At 53.0% G+C, this 21397-nt stretch overlaps 1 protein-coding gene across 2 annotated transcripts; it reads left to right on the top strand.

Moving 5' to 3' along the window:
- The first annotated feature begins 516 nt into the window (after window positions 1-516).
- On the top strand, window positions 517-20512 carry SSC4D (scavenger receptor cysteine rich family member with 4 domains). 2 transcript variants are annotated; one of them, XM_032255030.1, is made up of 11 exons: window positions 517-820; window positions 5155-5353; window positions 9799-9834; window positions 10236-10541; window positions 11517-11594; window positions 12857-13171; window positions 15039-15116; window positions 16316-16390; window positions 16506-16817; window positions 18102-18179; window positions 19478-20512. In XM_032255030.1, exons 2-11 carry the CDS (start codon window positions 5221-5223, stop codon window positions 19792-19794), a joined length of 1728 nt encoding a protein of 575 aa, XP_032110921.1. In that variant the 5' UTR covers window positions 517-820; window positions 5155-5220; the 3' UTR covers window positions 19795-20512. The 2 variants fall into 2 exon arrangements, with proteins under 2 accessions (XP_032110921.1, XP_032110922.1); XM_032255031.1 differs by lacking the exon at window positions 12857-13171.
- Window positions 20513-21397: the final 885 nt, after the last annotated feature.

Genomic DNA, 21397 nt, shown 5'->3' with positions numbered 1-21397 from the left:
AAAAAAAAAAAAAAAAAAAAAAAAAAAAAATTAGCCTGGCGTGGTGCTGCACACCTGTAATCCGGGGTATTTGGGAGGCTGAGGAACTAGAATTGATTGAACCTGGGAGGTGGAGGATGCAGGGAGCCAAGATTGCACCATTGCATTCCAGCAGCCCGGGTGACAGAGAGAAACTCTGTCTAAAAAAAAAAAAAAAAAAAAAAGGCAAAATCAGCAGCCACCAAGTGAAGTTGTGACGTCATGAGGTCCTGCCTTCGTGGGAAGCCCACGCCATACACTGTGGCTCCTGGGACCCTTTCCAAACCCCCAGCTGATGTGGTTGGGTCAGGACATCATCAAGGGGACTCTGGGGCTGGATCAGGACTACCTCCAAAGATCAGGGTGCTTGGCTGCCCTGCAAAGGGGTGGAGACCTATCCAGGCCTCTCTGAAACCTGAACCCTGGGGTCGGAGGAGGCTGTGGGGGGAGGAGGGGCTGCCTGGCCCTGAGCATCCATGCCTCCCCTCACCACGTAGCTCCGCCTCCACCTAGCTGCCCTTTCTCTGGGGCCGCTCCAGCTGGTGCCAGCCACCTCCACTCCCCTTTGCTTCTTGCTGTCCCTGAGGTTGGATGGAGACAGGCTGGGACCACCAGCCAGCTCCATGGACAGGGGCTTTGCCTCTACTCACCTTCCAGCTGTGGAAAGAAAAGAAGAAACATCTGTGTTGATTTTTGTTTGGAAGATCCTTCCTCCTCCTAAACTTCCAGGGGCAGACACAGTGATTCAACCTTGGATTGACTGTAGAAGAAGGGACAGGAAGAGCCCAGAATATTCCCCCAGGTATGAATCCTTCACTTTTGCTGGGGTGTTTATGCATATGTGCATGTGCATGCGTGTGTGTGTGCGTGTGTGTGTGTGAGAGAGAGAGAGAGAAGGAGAGAGAGACAGAGACACAGAGAGAGAGAGAGAACCGTTTCCCACTGGTCAGACGGGAAATTGTCCTCGTTAATTTCCCAAGCCCCTTCTGACTGTTGTTTTCTATGATTCTGTAGCCATCTCCTTGATTCGGTCATTCAACAAACATGTTCTGAGTATCCACCCTGTGCCAAGTGCAACCACTGAATAAGATCTGGTGTCCGCCCTCGAGGGTCCACAGTCTCAAAGGAGAAACAGTAATGATAACAGTACCCACCCACACCTAGCTAGGGCCAGACACGGGGCTAAGCCTTGGGCAAACATTTGCTCATTGAACTTGGCAAAAATGACAACGGGTAAGTGGATCAGATTCGCCGTTTTTCAGATGAGAACAGCAAGGCTTTGCAAAGTGAAGGTCGTACAGCTAGGAGATGGTGGAGCGGATGCTGTAATATTAACCGCTGTGCTCTGCGGCCGGCTGCATTGTAGTGAATGTAGGCAATAGATGGTTTGTAAAGGGGTGCGAAGGAATGGGAGGGCTTTGAAGAGCCCTACTCACCGGGGCAGGGAAGGGCGAAGCCTTGTCTTGCAGAACTGGAGGGGTGCACCTTGGAGCTGGGGGGTAAGGAGGCAGACTTGGCAGAGGGCTCTGGGGTCACCTGGGATGTGAGGTCCGTGGGGATCATGATCAGAGGTCCTTCTCCCTCATTCCTGGGCCGATGTGGTGAAATCCCGCCTCTACTAAAAGTACAAAAATAGCTGGGCATGGTGGTGGGCACCTGTAATCCAAGGGGATAGAGTTGGGAAAGCTGAGGATTCCTGGCAGGGTCTCTGGAAGTTTTCTGTCTCCATAGACACAGGGTGGGAGCTGATCTGGCCTGGGAGGCCAGTGTCCCAGCAGCCTGAGAAGTGGGTGGCACCGAGGCCAGGAGGTAGAAGGAGGCCCAGATAACGATAACACCAAGCCCCAAGCAAAGACTGGACTGTGACTTTCCCCCTCCTCATGGCTCTCGGCTCCCATCTCCCAGCTGTCACCAGTCCAGGCAGAAGGAGGACAAAAGGTGATTATTCCACTGGGGGCTGTCCTCGGCCCCATGAATGGGGTGTTGAAATCCCCGTGTCCGCATCCGGATAGGTTTTCATCTTCTTCCCAACCAGACTTTGTACACCGGGGCAGAGGCAAAGCCAGAGAGAGGAGGGTGTTGGGAGGGTGAGAGGGAGTTCCTTCTGGAACGGGCACCCATGTACCCCAACACCCCACTCTCTCAATGTAGCCCAAACAGAACCATCCTCTCCACAACCTCCTCCTACAAAGTCCCCATCAGGGTGACCAGGAGCCAATGGATGCACCTAGCTCCCCGCCCCCAACACCAAGACAAACCCAGTCCAGCCAGTTCCGTCTCCCACATGTCTTTCCCATCTCTCCTTCCTCTCTGCCTCTCACGGCCTGGAGTCTGGACAACTGCATCAGGCTGTAAACCAGCCTCCCATCTCTCCCCAACCAACCAGTCCACAGTTCACACAATGCATCAGATCCCTGCTAAAAGTCTGCAAGAGGCCAGGTGGGGCAGCTCATGCCTGTAATCCCAACACTTTGGGATGCCAAGGCAGACAGATCACCTGAGGTAGAGAGCGGGAGACTAGCCTGACCAACATGGAGAAGCCCTGACTCGACTAAAAATACAAAAATTGGCCAGGCATGGTGGCGCCCTGTAATCCCAGCTACTCAGAAGGCTGAGGCAGGAGAATCGCTTGAACCTGGCAAGGGGAGGTTGCAGTGAGCTGAGATTGCACCATTCCACTCCAGCCTGGGCAACAAGAGCGAGACACCATCTCAAAAAAAAAGTCTGCAAGAAATGGGGACATGGGAGAGGCTTCTGGGATGCTGGTTACATGGTATGAATGCTCTTTGAGCGCTAAGCTCATGATGTATGCACTTTTTTTTTTCTTTCTTCGTTAGAGACAGGGTCCACTCTGTTACTCAGGTGGGAGTGCAGTGGCGTGATCGTGGCTTACTGCAGCCTTGAACTCCTGGGCTCAAGTGATCCTCCCACCTTGGCCTCCCAAAGCACTGAAATTACAGACATGTACCACCATTCCCAGCTTATTATTTTTTAGTTTTGTAGAAATGGGATTTCACTATGTTGCCCAGGCTGGTCTTTAACTCCTGGGCTCAAGAGAGCCTCCCTCCTCAGCCCCCCAAGGTGCTCACAGGAGTAAGCCGCCACGCTTAACCTAAACTTAATTTAAATCAGGGCCGGGTATGGTGGCTCAGGCTTGTAATTCCAGCACTTTGCGAGGCCGAGGCAGGTGTATCACTTGAGGGCAAAAGTTCCAGACCAACCAGGCCAACATGGCGAAACCCTGTCTCTACTAAAATTACAAAAATTAGCTGAGTGCGGTGACATATACCTGTAATCCCAGCTATTGGGGAGGCTGAGGCAGGAGAAGCGCTTGAACCCAGGAGGTGGAGGTTGCAGTGAGCTAAGATCAGGCCACTGCACTACAGCCTGGTCGACAGAAGGAGGCTCTGTCTCAAAAATAAATAAATAAAATAAAATAAATAATTTAAATCAGAAGAAATGAGCCAATAAAATGAGAAAAATTACTAAGGAAATTATAATAGTTACCATGGCTCATAAATACATTTTAAAAAGCGAAGAAATGGCTGGGCATGGTGGCTCACACCTGTAATCCCAACACTTTGGGAGGCTGAGGCAGGCAGATCATGAGGTTAGGAGTTTGAGACCAGCCTGGCCAACATGGTTAAACCCCATCTCTACTAAAAATACAAAACTTAGCCAGGTGTGGTGGCACATGCCTGTAAACCCAGCTACTCAGGAGGCTGAGGCAGGAAACTCAGCCTAGACTGTGCCATTGTACTCCAGCCTGGATGACAGAGAGAGCTTCCATCAAAGAAAGAAAGAAGAAAGAGCATGAGGTCAAGAGATCGAGACCATCCTGGTCAACATGGTAAAACCCCGTCTCTACTAAAAATACAAAAAAAACCTGGCTGGGCATGGTGGCACACACCTGTAGTCCCAGCTACTCGGGAGGCTGAGGCAGGAGAATTGCTTGAACCCAGGAGGCAGAGGTTGTGGTGAGCCAAGATCACGCCATTGCACTCCAGCCTGGGTAACAAAAACCATTTCTCAAAAAAAAAAAAAAAAAGAAGAAGAAGAAAGAGAGAGAGGGAGGGAAAGAAAGACAAAAAGAAGGCCAGGTGCGGTGGCTCACGCCTGTAATCCCAGCACTTGGGAGGCTGAGGCAGGCAGATCAACTGAGCTGGGAGTTCGAGACCAGCCTGGCCAACATGGAGAAACCCCGTCTTGAAAGAAAGAAGGAAAGGAATAAGGAAGGAAGAAAGGAAGGAAAGAAGGAAGGGAAGGCAAAAAATCGAATGTGCAGCCCTGGAGGATAGCCTCGGAGCCCCCGGGCTTGTCATGGTTTGGGCCCAGCCAACCTTCCCAACCCCCTCTCCTCTCCCACCATTTCCCTCTTCACACACCCTCCTCCAGCCAAGCCTGACTCCTCATGCGTTTCCATCCATGCAGCATCTTTCTCACCTCCCAGCTTTTGCCTCTGCCATGGTCTCCACTCAGAATGCCAAAGGCAAGTGGAAATGTCATTTTTCCCTGAAGCTGGCCCCTCCAGGAAATAAACACTTGGGATCTTTTTTACTTTTTCCTGCAGCCTCGAACTCCTTGGCGCAAGTGATCCTCCCACCCCAGCCTCCCCATTAGCTGGGACTACAGACATGAGTCACCATACCCGACTCATTAAAAAAAAAAATTCTACCAATTTTTGTGTTTTTAAAATTTAACTTTTTTTCTTTTTGTGGCAGAGTCTCGCTTTGTCACCTACGCCGGAGTGCAGTGGCGTGATCTCAGCTCACTGCAACCTCCATCTCCTGGGTTTAAGAGACTCTCCTGCCTTGGCCTCTCAAGTAGCTGGGATCATAGGTGCCCGCCACCACGCCCAGCCAATTTTTGTATTTTTGGTACAGATGGGGTTTCACCATGTTGGTCAGCTAGTCTCCAACTCCTGACCTCAAGTGACCCGCCTACCTCAGCCCCCCAAAGTGCTGGGATTACAGACATGAGCCACCACGCCTGGCCTAATTTTTGTATTTATTGAAACAGATGCATTTTTGCCATGTTGCCAAGGCTGGTCTCGAGCTCCTGAGTTGAAGCGATCCACCTGCCTCAGCCTCCCAAAGCGCTGGGAGACCCAGTAATGTTTGGGATCTTTAATTTCAGATGTTCCAACTGTGACTTCTCTCTGGTCCCTTGATGGAAGCATCTGAAACACCCTTCACCATTTGAATGAGCAAGGAAGCAGAGATGCAAATTGGTCCCCAGCCAGATGAGAAGGGCTGGGGGTGGAGATTGGGAGATGGGAGTGCTGCACCTCCCCTCCTCCCCCAAGCCCTGTCCTTCCTTCTTCTCCTGCCACTGGGTGAGTCCTCCCCTGCCAGCCCTTGCTACTTCCTCTTTGTGGCTCTCAGTAGTTCCACCTGTAACTTTTTAGTAGGAGGGGGTTTGTGAATGAGCTTGTTCCTGCTGTTCTTTCCAATGCTGACATTTGCCCAGAGTTGATGAAAGGGCTAAGAGTCTGAATTTGGGGAATGAAGGGCCCAGTAATGGAGGTGACAGGTAAACATACTTAGGGAATGGGCAGTTAGGGGACACTGGGCACAGGGAAGGAGAGAAAGAGAGTGTGCTCCCCAATGGCTGTTGGAAAGGCAGCTGGTAAAAGAGATGAAATCAAATGACCTAGGGACTATCCGAACATAAGAAGGCTGGGCGTGGTGGCTCACGCCTGTAATCCCAAAACTTTGGGAGGCCAAAATGGGAGGATCACCTGAGGTTAGGAGTTTGAGACTAGCCTGGCCAACATGGTGAAACCCAAGTCTCTACTAAAAATACAAAAATTAGCCGGGCATGGCAGTGTGCACCTGTAATCCTAGCTACTGGGGAGGGTGAGGCAGGAGAATCACTTGAACCTGGGAGGTGGAGGTGGCAGTGAGCCAAGGTCATGCCACTGCACTCTGGCCTGGGTGACAGAGCGAGACTCCATCTCAAAAAGAAATTTAAAAATAAATAAATAAGAAGAAGTGGGCCGGGCGCGGTGGCTCAAGCCTGTAATCCCAGCACTTTGGGAGGCCGAAGCGGGTGGATCACGAGGTCAAGAGATCGAGACCATCCTGGTCAACATGGTGAAACCCCGTCTCTACTAAAAATACAAAAAATTAGCTGGGCATGGTGGCGCGTGCCTGTAGTCCAAGCTACTCAGGAGGCTGAGGCAGGAGAATTGCCTGAACCCAGGAGGCGGAGGTTGCGGTGAGCCGAGATCGCGCCATTGCACTCCAGCCTGGGTAACAAGAGCGAAACTCCGTTTCAAAAAAAAAAAAAAAAAAAAGAAGAAGAAGTGGAGTTGGCTGGGCACGGTGGCTCATACCTGTAATTCCAGCACTTAGGGAGGCCAAGGCCAGTGGATCACAAGGTCAGGAGTTCAAGACCAGCTTGGCCAACATAATGAAACCCCATCTCTACTAAAAATATAAAAGCTGAGGCCGGGCGCGGTGGCTCAAGCCTGTAATCCCAGCACTTTGGGAGGCCGAAGCGGGTGGATCACGAGGTCAAGAGATCGAGACCATCCTGGTCAACATGGTGAAACCCCCGTCTCTACTAAAAATACAAAAAATTAGCTGGGCATGGTGGCGCGTGCCTGTAATCCCAGCTACTCAGGAGGCTGAGGCAGGAGAATTGCCTGAACCCAGGAGGCGGAGGTTGCGGTGAGCTGAGATCGCGCCATTGCACTCCAGCCTGGGTAAAATGAGTGAAAACCCCTCCCCAAAAAAAAAAAAAAAAAAAAGAGCTGGGCGTGGTGGTGTGTGCCTATAATCCCAGCTACTAGGGAGGTTGAGGCAGGAGAATCATTTGAACCCAGAAGGCGGAGGTTACAGTGAGCTAAGATCGCACCACCATGCTCCAGCCTGGGTGAGAGGGCGAGACTCCTCCTCAAAAAAAAAAAAAGTGGAGTCTCAGTTTCTTCATCAGTAAAATGGGCACACGAATACAGGCTGCAGAGGGTGTAGAATCCTCACAATAAGGATTCTACAAGGTAATGTGTGTGAAAGTGTCAGAACTGTCATACCCAGAGCACAAGTGAGGGATTATTTTGGGGCTTTCCATTTTGCCTGGTAGGCAAATTTTACTTCCCTGTTTCCTCTCCCACCTCCACTCTCAAGCCTTGTGCTCAGAACTGCATGATGAAAAGGATCGTGGCTGTCTGGGCAGCCTCTCAGCTCTACCCTTGATTACCTATGTGGCTCTCAGCAAGTTGACTCATCTCACTAACCCTGAAGTTGCCCTGTCTGTAAAATCCTGCCTAACTTATAAATTATCCTAATGATTTACTGAGTTCGTCTAAAGAAAGCAAGGAGGACATATGTGATAGCTGAAGCAGAGAGACTCAAGGCCAGGCAAAGTGGCTCATGCCTGTAATTCTAGTACTTTGGGAGGCTGAGATGGGAGGATCACTTAAGGCCAGGAGTTTGAGACCAGCCTGGGCAACATAATGAGACCCCTGACCCTATAAAAAATAGAAAAATTAGGCTGGGAGTGGTGGCTCATGCCTGTAATCCCAGCACTTTGGGAGGCTGAGGCAGGCGGATCACTTGAGGTCATGAGTTCAAGACTAGCCTGGCCAACATGGTGAAACCCCATCTCCACCTAAAAATATAAAAATTAGCCAGATGTGGTGGTATGCACCTGCAGTCCCAATTACTCGGGAGGCCAAGGTGGGAAAATCACTGGAACCCCGGAGGCAGAGGTTGCAGTGAGCTGAGACTGTGCTGCAGCACTCCAGCCTGGATGGAGCAAGACTCTTGTCTAAAAAAGAAAAAGGAAAAAAAATGCTGGATGGGTGGCATTAGCTTGTAGTCCCAGCTATTCTGGAGGCTGAGGCAGGACGATGGATTGAACTCAGGTATTGGAGGCTGCAGTGAGCTATGATCATGCCACTGCACTCCAGGCTGGGTGACAGACTGAGACACTGTCTCAAAAAAAAAAGAAGAATGAAGTAGGACTCATATAGGTAAATCTTTAGGGAGGCGATTGTAATGAATCCCAAAGCCATTTTACACATTTAAGGTGGGGCTACTGAACATCTGCTGCGTACCAGGCTCTGAGTGGAGAGCCCTGGGGAACACAGAGTTGAGACAGGCATGGCCACATTACCAGGGAGAAGGTCCCGAAAGAGGCCTGGGTATGTAGTGCTCAGAATTCAGAGGACACAGAGCACTTGTAGCTGAGGGCTCCAGGATGGCTTCCCAGAGGAAGGAGCTCCAAGCTGGGACTTGAAGAAAGCTCTTGGCTAGGCTCATTGGCTCATGCTGTAATCCCAGCACTTTGGCAGGCCAAGGTGGGTGGATTACCTGAGGTCAGGAGTTCGAGACCAGCCTGGCCAACATGGCAAAACCCCATCTCTATTATAAATTAGCCGGGCGTGGAGGCATGTGCCTATAGTCCCAGCTACTCCGGGAGGCTGAGACAAGAGAATCGCTTGAACCCGGGAGGCGGAGGTTGCAGTGAGCCGAGATTGCTCCACTGCACTCCAGCCTGGGTGACAAAGCAAGAGTCTCTCTCAAAAAAAAAAAAAAAAAAAAAAAAAAAAGAAAAAGAGAAAGAAAAGGAAGGAAGGAAAGAAAGAAGAAAAGAAAGCTCTAAGCTTCCTTCCTTGAAGGAAGGATCAAGAGGGCCGTAATGAGCAGGAAGCCAGAACAGAACAGGTTAAAGACCTGGAGACAACACCCAGGTTTGTTGGCAAGTGCCAGCAGTTTCAGCTACCGGAGAGGTAGAGGCAGGAAGATTGCTGAGGCCAGGAGTTTGAGACTAGGCTGGGCAACATAGTGAGACCCAGCTTTAAAAACAAAAACAGGCCAGGCGTGGTGGCTCATGCCTGTAATCCCAGCACTTTGGGAGGCCGAGGCAGGCGGATCACCCGAGGTCAGGAGTTCGAGACCAGCCTAACATGGTGAAACCCTGTCTCTACTAAAAATACTAATGGTGGGTGCCTGTAATCCCAGCTACTCAGGAGGCTGAGGCAGGAGAATCGCTTGAACCTGGGAGACAGACGTTGCAATGAGCCAAGATGATGCCATTGCACTCCAGCCTGGACCAAAAAAAGCAAGACTCAAAGAAAAAAAACAAAAACAAAAACAAAAACAAAGGCCAGGCTAGGTGGCTCACACCTATAATCCCAGCACTTTGGGAGGCTGAGGTGGGTGGATCACGAGGTCAGGAGATCGAGACCATCCTGGCCAACACAGTGAAAACCCGTCTCTACTAAAAATCCAAAAAATTAGCCAGGCGTGGTGGCCTTCGCCTGTAGTCCCAGCTGCTCCAGAGGCTGAGGCAGGAGAATCACTTGAGCCCCTGAAGCGAAGGTTGCAGTGAGCCAAGATCACGCCATTGCACTCCAGTCTGGGCGACAAGAGAGAGACTCCGTCTCAAAGAAAAAAAAGAAAAAAGCAAGGCGAGGCTGGTCAGAATGGTTAGAAGATTCTAGAAGGCTTTGTAGTGACTGCTCAGGAGCTGAGACTCCTGCAGGTAATGGGTCATTATGGGATTTGGCATTAGTTTGAGACGTGCAGATCTACAGATTTACCCTCGCAGATCTCTCTGGGTTGGCCTTGGGATCTCTAACAGATGCGTGAAGGAGACAAGCCAATCACAACAGGGGGGCAAGAGACAGTGGGGCTTTGGGAAAGCAGGGGTACTGAAGTCCAAGAAGACAGGGGTGATGTTGAGGATGGTTGGGGTTGTGGGGTGTGTTCCTGGGACCAGGGAGCCATGGTGTGGGCAGAGGGGCCAATGCTCTTCCTCACTCTGTTTCAGCCAGTGCCCTACAGCCCACTCCACTGCCCTTTCCAGGTAGGTGCTCCGCCTCGCCCTTCCTCACCCTCACCTGTCCCCCAGGTACTCCAGCCTCAGACGGGAAACCTCAGGAAGTGACCAGCCCTCTTGACTCTAGATGCCCCCATCTCAGGGAAGCTGCAGTCTCCCCATTTTCCAGAAGGGATTGATCCCAAGGTTCCCACGGCCTCATGGCAAAGCGGGTAACCTGGCTGGGTCCCATAGTGCACACTTCTGTAATCCTAGTGCTTTGGGGGGCCAAGGCAGAAGGATCACTTGAGCCCAGGAGTTTGAGACGAGCCTGGGCAACAGAGTGAGACCCAGTCTCTACCAAAAAAGAAGAAAAAAAGGACATAGTGGGTACCCTGGAGGTTGGACTCAGTGACCCCCCCCTGGTGCCAGCTCCACCCTCTTCACAGAGCTGAGGCTGGTGGGGGGCCCCAGCCGCTGCCGGGGGCGCCTGGAAGTCATGCACGGTGGCTCCTGGGGCAGCGTCTGTGATGACGACTGGGATGTGGTGGATGCCAACGTGGTGTGTCGGCAGCTGGGCTGTGGCCTGGCGCTGCCCGTGCCACGGCCCCTCGCCTTTGGCCAGGGCCGAGGCCCCATCCTGCTGGACAATGTGGAGTGCCGTGGGCAGGAAGCTGCGCTGAGCGAGTGCGGCAGCCGGGGCTGGGGCATCCACAATTGCTTTCACTACGAGGATGTGGCTGTCCTGTGTGACGGTAAGTGCAGCCCTAGGACCTGGGGGGACAGACCGACTGTGGCAGGCAGCAGGGCTGTAGGCTAGATAAATGAAAGGACTTCCCATGGGCAAGGCTGTTCCGTGCAGATCAGGCCAGGGGCTGTAATGCCTGGTGCTGGGGAAGGGCCCCAGCAAGGGTCCCAGGGGTTCTTCTAGTTCATTGCCTGACCTTGGACCAAAAGAAAACCAGCATCACTGCTTCCACGTGAGGCTTTGACTGTCCCAGCAGACCCCCTCCCTTTAAAAATTTTTTTCTTTTTAGCCAGGTGAGGTAGCTCTCCTATAATCCCAGCATTTTGGGAGGCCAAGGCAGGTGGATCACCAGGTCAGGAGTTCGAGACCAGCCTGGGCAACCTGGTGAAACCCCATCTCCATGTCTCTACTAAAATACAAAAAATTAGCCAGGCGTGGTGGTACACACCTGTAATCCCAGTTACTCTGGAGGCTGAGGCAGGGGAATCGCTAGAACTTGGGCGGTGGAGGTTGCAGTGAGCCGAGATCGTGCCACTGCACTCCAGCCTAGTGACAGAGAAAGACTTTGTCTCAATTAAAAAAAAAAAATAGCTGGGCATGGTGGCGGGTGCCTTTAATCCCAGCTACTCGGGAGGCTGAGGCAGGAGAATAACTTGAACCCGGGAGGAAGAGGTTGTAGTGAGCTGAGATTGCACCACTACACTCCAGCCTGGGTGATAGAGCAAGACTCCATCTCAAGACTGGCTAATAGGAACAAAAAAAAACAAATAAAGAAAAAAAAAAACTACTGTTCTTTAAAGGAGTCCAGGACTCTGGTGTGGCCCCTCCTCCTCTCATACCCCAGGGTTCCTTGCTGTGACTCTTTGTGTGGCCAGTTCTGGGGGCAACCAGCTTATGGGTCCATCCTCCTGCCCCTCGAACACCCTGTGGTATGAGGATGGAGAACAGAAAGACCCCTGTATCCACCCCACTTCCTTTCCAGAATTCTTGCCAACGCAGCCCCCAACAAGGAAGATGTTAACGAGTAGAGCACCCCCTAGGACACTTCCTAATGGAAAAAGTACGTAAGCATAATGTGGGCACCACCTGGGATTTGGGAGACAAGTCTCTCACACCCTACCCTAGGCAGTGAGAAGACAGGGATTACAAATTAAAGATTGAAAGGCAGAGAAAATGGCCAGGCGTGGTGGCTCACACCTGTAATCCCAGCATTTAGGGAAGCTGAGGCTGGCGGATCATTTGAGGTCAGGAGACCAGCCTGGCCAATATGGAGAGATCCCGTCTCTACTAAAAATACAAAAATTAGCTGGGCGTTGTGGTGGGCCACTGTAATCCCAGCTACTCGGGAGGCTGAGGCAGGAGAATCCCTTGAACCAATGAGGCAGAAGTTGCAGTGAGATCATGCCACTGTACATTCCAGCGTGGGAGACAGAGCAAGACTCCATCTCAAAAAAGAAAAAAAAAAAAGAAAGTTAGAGAAAATGACCAGGCATGCTGGCTCATGCCTGCAATCCTAGCACTTTGGGAGGCAGAGGTAGGTGGATCACTTGAGGCCCCGGGAGGTCAAGGCTGCGGTGAATTGTGATTGGGAGTTCAAGACCAGCCTGGCCAACATGGTGAAACCCGGTCTCTACAAGAAATACAAAAAGTAGCCAGGCATGGTGGCACATGCCTGTAGTTCCAGCTACTTGGGAGGCTGAGGCAGGAGAATCACTTGACCCCAGAAGGTGGAGGTCACAGTGAGATCATGCCACTGTATTCCAGCTTGGGGGACACAGTGAAATCCTGTTTTTAAAGAGAGAGGGAGGGAGGGAGAGAGGAAGAAAGAGAGAGATAGCGAGAGAGAGAAAGAGTGGGGGAGAGGTAAAACTGGAGCTTTATCTTACAGGAAGGTCAGATGAGCCCAAGAAGGATGATCATGACTAGAATAAGAAAAAGAAAAGTGCTCTAAAAGAGGGACAGTGAAAGAGACAAGGAAGTCCAGAGGTGGAAGAGGGGTCACATTACTCAGGAGATCAGGGAGGGCTTCCTGGAGGAAGAGATGTGGGAGCTGTACTTTGAGGATTTCATTTGCAGTAGAGGAGGAAGCACGTTCCAGGCTGCCAGGAGAGAGGGAGCAGGATAGGGGAGTTGGTTTTAGGCAGGGATGATACTGTGATTCCACAAACTACCCCCAATCTGGACCGAGGAGGCGGTGCCCTGGGAAGGGGGGTGAGCAGATGTCCCCGGGTTGTAGGTCCTAGGACACCTAGCTGCCCTGGTGGAGTGGACAGGAGGCAGAGGCCAGTGGGAGATACGCCCTGCCCCCGCTCCTGTCCCCAGGTGAGGGCAGTGTGCGTCTGGTGGGGGGCGCGAACCCGTGTCAGGGCAGAGTGGAGATCCTGCATGGTGGCCTGTGGGGCACAGTGTGTGACGACGACTGGGGGCTGCCGGATGCCGCTGTGGTCTGTCGCCAGCTGGGCTGTGGGGCGGCCATGGCCGCCACCACCAACGCCTTCTTCGGCTATGGCACGGGGCACATCCTGCTGGACAACGTGCACTGCGAAGGCAGCGAGCCCCACCTGGCAGCCTGCCAGAGCCTGGGCTGGGGCGTGCACAACTGCGGCCACCACGAGGACGCGGGCGTGCTCTGCACAGGTTCGGGCTCTAGGGACGGTGGGCGGGGGCTTGCGGGGAGTGTGGGCGGGGCATGCGGGGAGTGTGGGCGGGGCCGGGCGCGGGCAGGGGCGGAGCCCTGCGCTGATGGCAGGAGGAGGAGGCTTGGGTGGGGAGGTGAATGGGGAGGGTGTTTTGGCTGTCTTGACGCTTCCCAGAGCTCTCCAGGAAGCCTCCAAAATTACTTCTATCTCAGTACTGTTCTAGAAGTGCCTCAGAATATCCCAAAACTCCTTGTGGTACAGTCCACAGCTATGTAACAATACTGCACTAATCCAGCCTGGCCAACTTGAGAAACGTAGCCAGGCGTGGTGGCGCCTGCCTATAATCCCAGCGACTCGGGAGGCTGAGGGAGGAGAATCGCTTGAACCCAGGAGGCAGAGGTTGCAGTGAGCCGAGCTCATGCCATTGCACTCCAGCCTGGGCGACAGAAAGAGACTCTGTCTCAATAAACAAACAAACAAAACAAAACCCTGCACTATTGCTTCACCAATACTCCAGAATTCTAGTGATATCCCAAGAATGCCTCCAGAACGTTCCAGCAAGTACTGTTCCTGGAGCACTTTAGAGTAACAATCTAGAAAAACACTCAGAGTAACACTCTAGAATTGCCCAAGAGATATTCCAGAATTGTCGAATGGCCACAACTTTACCTAGCACAACCCTCTGTCATTCTGATGCTTAAATAATAGTATTTCTCCCCACCTGGGCCCTTTCCAACTATTTCACAGATGGACTCCGCTCTGTAAGATATAAAGTGCTTGCCCACAACTCATAACTCATAACAAACTAAGGGCTATCATTCCCAGGGTATAGGTAGGAAAACTGAGGCCCAGAGAGTCAGAGCCTTACCCATGGTCGCACAGCTGATGCAAGGCAGGAGAACTCCCAAAGTGAGGCTTAGTCCAGGAGGGTTTTTGGTTTCCCCCAGCAAAGAATTTAAGGGCCAGCTGGTGTTAGCAACTTTCATCCACGCAGCAGTCTACAGCAGCAGCAGAGGGTCCTGCTCCTTGCTGAGCTGAGCTACCTGATAGGCAGTGTGCCCAGAGTAGCAGCTCAGAGGCAGGTCTGCTGTCATAATTTTATTTACTTTCAAGTATATGCAAATTAGGGGGTGGATTATGCAGATATTTTAAGAAATAGAATGGTAATTTTTGGGTTGTCTGCGTTGCCATGGAAAGGTAACTCCAGGTGTTGCCACGGCAATGGTAAATTGACATGGCACACGGGTGGGCCTGTCTCATGGAGAGGCACTTCCACCCCATCCTGTTTTAGTTAGTCCTAAATTTGGTCCGGTGTCTGAACCCCACCTCCTGGGTTGAGTTCCCTCTCCTACCCCATTCCTTCCTCAGAGTTCAGTTGTTTTTTTGTTTTTGTTTTTTACTATAAGAGGGGATATAGAAGGGCAGAAGTCTGTCACAGTGAGCCCTGGCAGAGTCCCTGCTAACCCTGGGCATGTCCCTTTCCCTGCTAGCCCTGTTTTCTCTGTAAGAGGGGGATAATGAGAACTCAGGACTGTGCATGGTCCTCCCTGATGGGCAAGGCCTTCTGTACTCCATGTCTGTGGGACACAGTGGGCTTCTGAGAACATGGGACATTGGAGAGAAATGAAAGCATGTCTCTTAGAGTCTTGTACAAACTGTGAAGTGTATACCTCACAGCAGAAGTGAATTACAACCACAATCAAGGTGGGGACAGGCCTCCTCGGACCCCAGCTGTGGTCACCAGCCCTGGAGGTAACATCTATTCTCTCCTCCAGGGAGGCTCTCCTAGCCTCCCCTGACAGCCTATGGCTGACCAGGGACCAAAATCTCAGCCTCTGACCCTGTCCCCTTCTCTCCTGCCCTAGTCCTGGGTCCCCCAACGCTCACAGCACTGCCATCCTCGGCCACAAGAGAGGACTGGGCTTGGCACACAGATCCGTCCGGTAAAGAGCTCAGCCCTCCGGGCGGGAACGTTAGGGGCACAGTGGGTGTGGCTGGGAACTGGGAAGAATGTTCTGGATCCACAGGCGGGGGCCCTGGCTAACAGGCCAGGGCTTTGGCCAGATGGTGCAGAGGTGGGTGAGAGAATTATGAGCAGACGGAGCAAGGATGATGAAACCCAGAGCTCTGAAAACTTCAGCGGGGTGGGAGGAGGCAGTAAGAGATTTCTTCAAAGCACAGAAGTAAAATTTGGGATGTGGGTGGCAGCTCACTCTTGTAATCCCAGCACTTTCAGAAACAGGTGGGAGGATCGCATGAGGTCAGTTGAAGACCATCCTGGGCAATGTAGCTAGACCCTGCCTTTACAAATAAATTTTTTAAAAATTGCCTGGTGCGGTGGCTCACGCTTGTAATCCCAGCACTTTGGGAGGCCAAGGTAGGTGAATCACTTGAGGTTAGGAGTTCGAAACCACCCTGGCCAACATGGTGAAATCCCATCTCTACTGAAAATACAAAAATTGTAAATAAATAAATATACAAAAATTAGCTAGGCGCCTGTAATCCCAGCTACTTGGAAGGCTGAGGTAGGAGAATTGCTTGAGCCTGGCAGGCAGAGGTTGCAGAGAGCCAAGATTGCGCCACTGCACTCCAGTCTGGGCGACAGAGGAGATTCCGTATCTCAAAAAATATATAAATAAAAAACTGGGCGTGGTAGCTTGCGCCTATAGTCTTAGCACTTTGGAATACCGAGGCGAGAGGATCGCTTGAGGCCAGTTCTAGGCTGCAGTGAGCGGTGATGACATCACTGCACTCCAGTCTGGGCGACAGAGCAAGACCCTTTCTCAAAGTTTTTTTTTTTTTTCAATGGGATGATGCTGAGATTGGGGACTGAGAAACCTTATGAGGGGGCTGATTGAGATGAAGGCTGAATCAAGGTTAGCAGTGCAATGGGAATTAGGATAGGAACTATCCCAGGGCTCGATGTTAGGATAATACCTAGAATTAGGCTTCAGTTCATTCCAACCAAGTTTCCCGGTGATCCTAACTGGCACCAGACAACGTGGTGACTCTGGGGTTGCAGCTGAGTGGGGGGTAAAGGTGCGGTAGGGTTGGGGGGTCTTGGTAGGTGTCCCCGTGCCCTGCTGCAGGACAGAATGCCTCCTCGTCCCCTTCGAACGCTCTCGATGCCCTGTCTCCGCAGCTACAGGAGTTGCCCCCCAGCCTTCCCGGGAGACTGCACTGCTTACCACCGCTGCCTGGGCCGCAGGGAAGAAAAGTAAGTGGCCGTGCCCGGGGTCCGCGGGGGGCGGGGGAGGGTAGGGCCGGGGCTCTGCCCGGGAGCCCGCATCCCCAGCCCAGCCCCTCTGGCCGCGGGCATGTGCGCCCCGCAGGCGGGCGACTGCGGCTGGTGGGCGGCCCGGGCCCATGCCGCGGCCGCGTGGAGGTGCTGTACGCCGGGGGCTGGGGCACCGTGTGCGACGATGACTGGGACTTTGCGGACGCGCGCGTGGCCTGCCGCGAGGCTGGCTGCGGGCCCGCGCTGGGAGCCACGGGCCTGGGCCACTTCGGCTACGGCCGCGGCCCAGTGCTGCTGGACAACGTGGGCTGCGCTGGCACCGAGGCCCGCCTGAGCGACTGCTTCCACCTGGGCTGGGGCCAGCACAACTGCGGCCACCACGAGGACGCGGGCGCGCTCTGCGCAGGTGAGGCAGCCTACTGGGCCGAGCTCTGCGGCGTGGGAGGGGCGGGGCCGGGCGCGGCCTGGGCGGGGCCACGCGTGAGGCCGCCCTGCGGCACCGCGGAATCAGGGGAGCATGCGCACTCCGCAGAGGGGCGCCGCCCCGCCGTCCGCGCTCTCTGCGGCTGCGCAGCGGGGCGGGGCCAGAACGGAGCGCCCTCTGCAGTGGAAAATGGGGCGGGGCCTGGGGAGGGCTGCTTGGTGCAGCACTGAGGGGCGGTGTCCGAGGTCAGGGCTAAAGCCGATCCCTGTTCCAGGAAGGCATCAAGTCCGTAAAGAGGGGGGCCGTTTGCTCCCTGATAAACCTAGACCAAGCAAAATTCTATTAAGCAGAGAGTAGATCACCTTTGCTAGAGGAAGCGTGTCATATTTGGGCGGAGTCAATGGAAAGGGGTGCTTGCAGTTTGGCAGAAGATTGTGAAATTCATTAATTGCTGCGGGAATTGATCTCTTTACCCTCATTTGGTGCCCCAGGCCTAGTAGGCCCTACTTCCCATGGTCTTGGCCACAAAGGGTTCTGCACAACCCTATTTCCTTTTTTTCTTGATCTGTCACCCAGGCTGGAGTGCAGTAGCATGATCCTAGTTCACTGCAACCTTAAACTCCTGGGCTCAAGCAATGCTACCCTGCCTAACCTCTAGAGTAGCTGGGACTGCAAGGGGCATGCCACCGCGCCTGGCTAATTTTTGTATTTTTTGTAGAGATGGAGTCTTGCTGTGTTGCCCAGGCCACTCTCGAACTACTGGCCTCAAGCAATTCTCTCACCTTGACCTCTTTTTTTTTTTTTTGAGACGGAGTCTCACTTTGTCACCCAGGCTGGAGTGCAATGGCACCATCTTGGCTCACTGCAACCTCTGCCTCCTGTGTTCAAGTGATTCTCCTGCCTCAGCCTCCGGAGCAGCTGGGATTACAGGCCTATGCCACCACGCCCTGCTAATTTTTCGATTTTTAGAAGAGATGGGGTTTTGCCATGATGGCCAGGCTGGTCTTGAACTCCTGACCTCAGGTGATCCGCCCGCCCAGCCTCACCTTGACCTCTTAAAGTGCTGCGATTACAAGTGTGAGCCACTGCACCCACCCAGTGACACAACCCCCATTTCTGATCAAGGGGAGCGGTTCTTCAGGAACCTGTGAAGTCCTTTTTGTCCTTAGGACAGGCTTCCCTGGGGAGAATAGGAGGGGGCCTGGCCCTAAGGAACATGTTCCCCGTTGTGACAGCACCTCTTTTTTTCTGTCCTTCCTGAGCCAGGCCCAGAGGAGCTGGGACTGCAAGTCCAGCAGGATGGTTCTGAGACCACACGGGTACCCACTCCTCGGCCCAGGGATGGTAGGTGCCCACAGTCCCCTGAAAGTGGGTAGATGCATCAGGATCATTGAAAGGACCTGGATTGGGGGAGGTCACAGCCTGGGTTATAAAGCTCAGCAGATTCACACAAGGACCTGGAAACTGTTGTCCTTTTTGTGGGTCTCAGGCTTCCTTTGTAGGAATATGGTGTCCAGAAAGAAGGAGGTAAGCTTTAAATTACAGCAGTCTGGAGATTTCTAGAGGTGGGATCAGAATGAGGGGATAAGGATCCTGTCTTGAACACAGCAATGAAAAAATTCAGAATGTAGTTCCGGGAGCCCAGGGGGTTGGGGGAGACCATGATGATGACCTTCAGGGGAAACAATAGGATGTAATCACAGTCTCATAACAGCTGGCCTCGGGCTGGGGCACTGGGATTATGAGCAGAGGACTAGGGAGAGAGCAGTCATGAGGCACCCAGCACACGTCATGGATCACTCGACAAACATTTGCACGCTTTCTCCCAGTCCTGAGACTCTGGGTCTGGACTGATGCCCATTTTATTGACTTATTTATTTATTTTATTTTATTTTTTTGAGATGAAGTCTTGTTCTGTCACCCAGGCTGGAGTGCAATGGCGCGATCTCAGCTCACTGAAATCTCCGCCTCCCAGGTTCAAGCGATTCTTGTGCCTCAGCCTCCCCAGTAACTGGGATTGTAGGCATGCACCATTACACCTGGCTAATTTTGTGTGTGTGTGTTTTTAGTAGAGACAGGGTTTCACCATGTTGGCCAGGCTGGTCTCGAACTCCTGACCTCAAGTGATCCACCAGCCTTGGCCTCCCAAAGTGGTGGGATTACAGGCATGAGCCACCATGCCCAGCCCCATCTTACTTATTTTGGAGAAAGAGTCTTGCTCTGTCATGCAGGCTGGAATTCAGTGGCACGATCATGGCTACTGCAGCCTTGACCTCCTGGGCTCAAGCGATCCTCCTGCTTCAGCCTCCCAAGTAGCTGGGATTACAAGGCACACACTACCAGGCCCAGCTAATTTTTGTTTTTTGTTTTGGTTTGGTTTTAGAGACAGGGTCTTTCTATGTTGCCCAGGCTGCTGGGCACAAGCAATCCTCCTTCTGGCCTCAGCCTCCCAAAGTGCTGGGATTGCAGGCATGAGCCACCTCGCCCAGTGCCCATCTTATTTTAATTTCACGTGTCTGCCTTCATCTAGTGGCTCCTAGGGAGTGCTCAGAGTGTCTCAGACCTCTCTTTACTCCCACCTGACTTAGCTTGGTAGTAGCCTGCCATGAAGCAGCCACTACTCAGCCCTTGTCCCCCCACAGGGCACCTACGTCTGGTCAACGGAGCCCACCGATGCGAGGGGCGTGTTGAGCTCTACCTGGGGCAACGGTGGGGCACTGTCTGTGATGATGCTTGGGACCTGCGGGCAGCCGGTGTCCTGTGCCGCCAGCTGGGCTGTGGCCAGGCCCTGGCAGCTCCTGGCGAGGCTCACTTTGGTCCAGGCCGAGGCCCCATTCTCCTGGACAATGTCAAGTGCCGTGGGGAAGAGAGTACCCTGCTGCTCTGCTCTCACATCCGCTGGGATGCCCACAACTGTGACCACAGCGAAGATGCCAGTGTCCTGTGCCAGGCTTCATGACCCAGCCTGCTCTGCAGACCACCTCTTCTTCCAGGAGCTGTAACCTGCCCTTCCTCCTCCAGGAAGCCCTCCTCTTGACGACTACAGTTCACTTTGCCCCTCCTTCCCTTGCCTGGGAGAGGGCCTACCTAGACAGTGCAGTCCCGCATGGGGGACCCTGGCTGTACCCCCATCCACTGACTGCGTGACCTCAGCCTGTCATCCACTATTGTCAGCCCAGTTCAGTGAAAGCTCCTGTGGTTCTGCTCAGCCAAAACCAAAATGAGGGGAAGAGAAATGACTCCTAAATCTTTGGTGGGGCTGTTTTTATAGCACCAGACCTGCCTCCCTCGACCTATATCCAGGAGGCTCAGGGGCTCTTTAAATGGGGTACCACCTCTTCCTGCAACCCATCTTGGGATCCCCAAGAAGAGGGAAGTCATGAGGGGCCTACAGCTCTTACCTTAGGCTCTCAAGGGCTGCAGAGGAAGCTGGGTCCCTGCCCTGCCCTGCTCCACGAGGGTCTGGACTCACTCAGATGGTGCTCGGCTGGACAAGGGGACCAGGGGAGGGGCCAAAGCAGGGACAGTGGCCCCTCCCTGCAGCTGGAACCAGCATCTCTGATCTATATGTCCCCACCACAGAGCCTCCACTTTGCAGGAGCAAAGAACCCTGGGGGCCTGTAGCCACCCGTTCATAGGTGCCAAGTCAATAAAGCATTGTCACCCGTCTCTTATAACCGATGTCACTGTTTGAGCACAAATGCATACTCTGTGGCAGCAGGAGAGACTCTGGGCAGGGCTCTCGGGAGGAAACAGGGTTCAGGATGCGGACGGTTCAAGAGCATCGTCCAAGGGCTCTCAGCAGATACGTCACATCCTGGAAATGCTGAGTCACAGTGTCAGGACTCCACCGCCCCTAGGGAGCCCCTCAACACATCAACTCTCTACTTTCACATATGCAGAAATCAACATCCAGCAAAAGGAAGGGGCTCGATCAAGGCCACAAAGCAAGGTGTTGGAGTCACTAGAAGAGAGAATAAATTATTATTATTTTATTTTTTGAGACAGAGTCTCACTCTATTGCCCTGACTGGAGTACAGTGGCGCAATCTCGGCCCACTACAACCTCTGCCTCCCAGGTGTAGGTGATTCTCCTGCCTCAGCCTCACGCGTAGCTGGGACTACAGGCGCACGCCACCACAGCCGGCTAATTTTTTTGTATTCTTAGTAGAGATGGGGCTTCACCACGTTAGCCAGAATGGTCTCGATTTCCAGACCTCATGATCCGCCCACCTCAGCCTCCCAAAGTGCTGGGATTTACATGTGTGAGCCACTGTGACTGGCTTATAATTATTATTTTTTTAAGATGGGGTCTCACTATGTTGCCTAGGCCAGTCTCAAATTCCTGGCCTCAAGCAATCCTTCCGCCTCAGCCTCCCAAAGTGCTGGGACCCCAGGCGTGAGCCACCTTGCCTAGCCTCTCATATCCCTTTGTTGACTCTGTCTTCCTCCCCCATCTTTTAAGTCCTCGTGTGATTATATTAGACCCACCTGGGCAATCCCGGATAATCCCCCATCCCAAGATACTTAATTTAATACATCTGCAAAATCCCTTTAGCCCCG

The sequence above is a fragment of the Sapajus apella genome, unplaced genomic scaffold (assembly GCF_009761245.1).
Source record: "Sapajus apella isolate SASKATOON/1434 unplaced genomic scaffold, GSC_monkey_1.0 scaffold88, whole genome shotgun sequence".
NCBI classification, from domain to species: Eukaryota; Metazoa; Chordata; class Mammalia; order Primates; family Cebidae; genus Sapajus; species Sapajus apella.
This window is presented reverse-complemented; position numbering and strand designations above follow the sequence as displayed.

Bases quoted from the DNA above. Each gene is read 5' to 3' on its own strand.
- SSC4D (XM_032255030.1), top strand. From the start codon at position 5,221: ATGAGCAAGGAAGCAGAGATGCAAATTGGTCCCCAGCCAGATGAGAAG. The intron at 11,595-12,856 runs GTACGTAAGCAT...TCCTGTCCCCAG, and splicing joins GACACTTCCTAATGGAAAAA to GTGAGGGCAGTGTGCGTCTG. The intron at 13,172-15,038 runs GTTCGGGCTCTA...CTCCTGCCCTAG, and splicing joins CGCGGGCGTGCTCTGCACAG to TCCTGGGTCCCCCAACGCTC.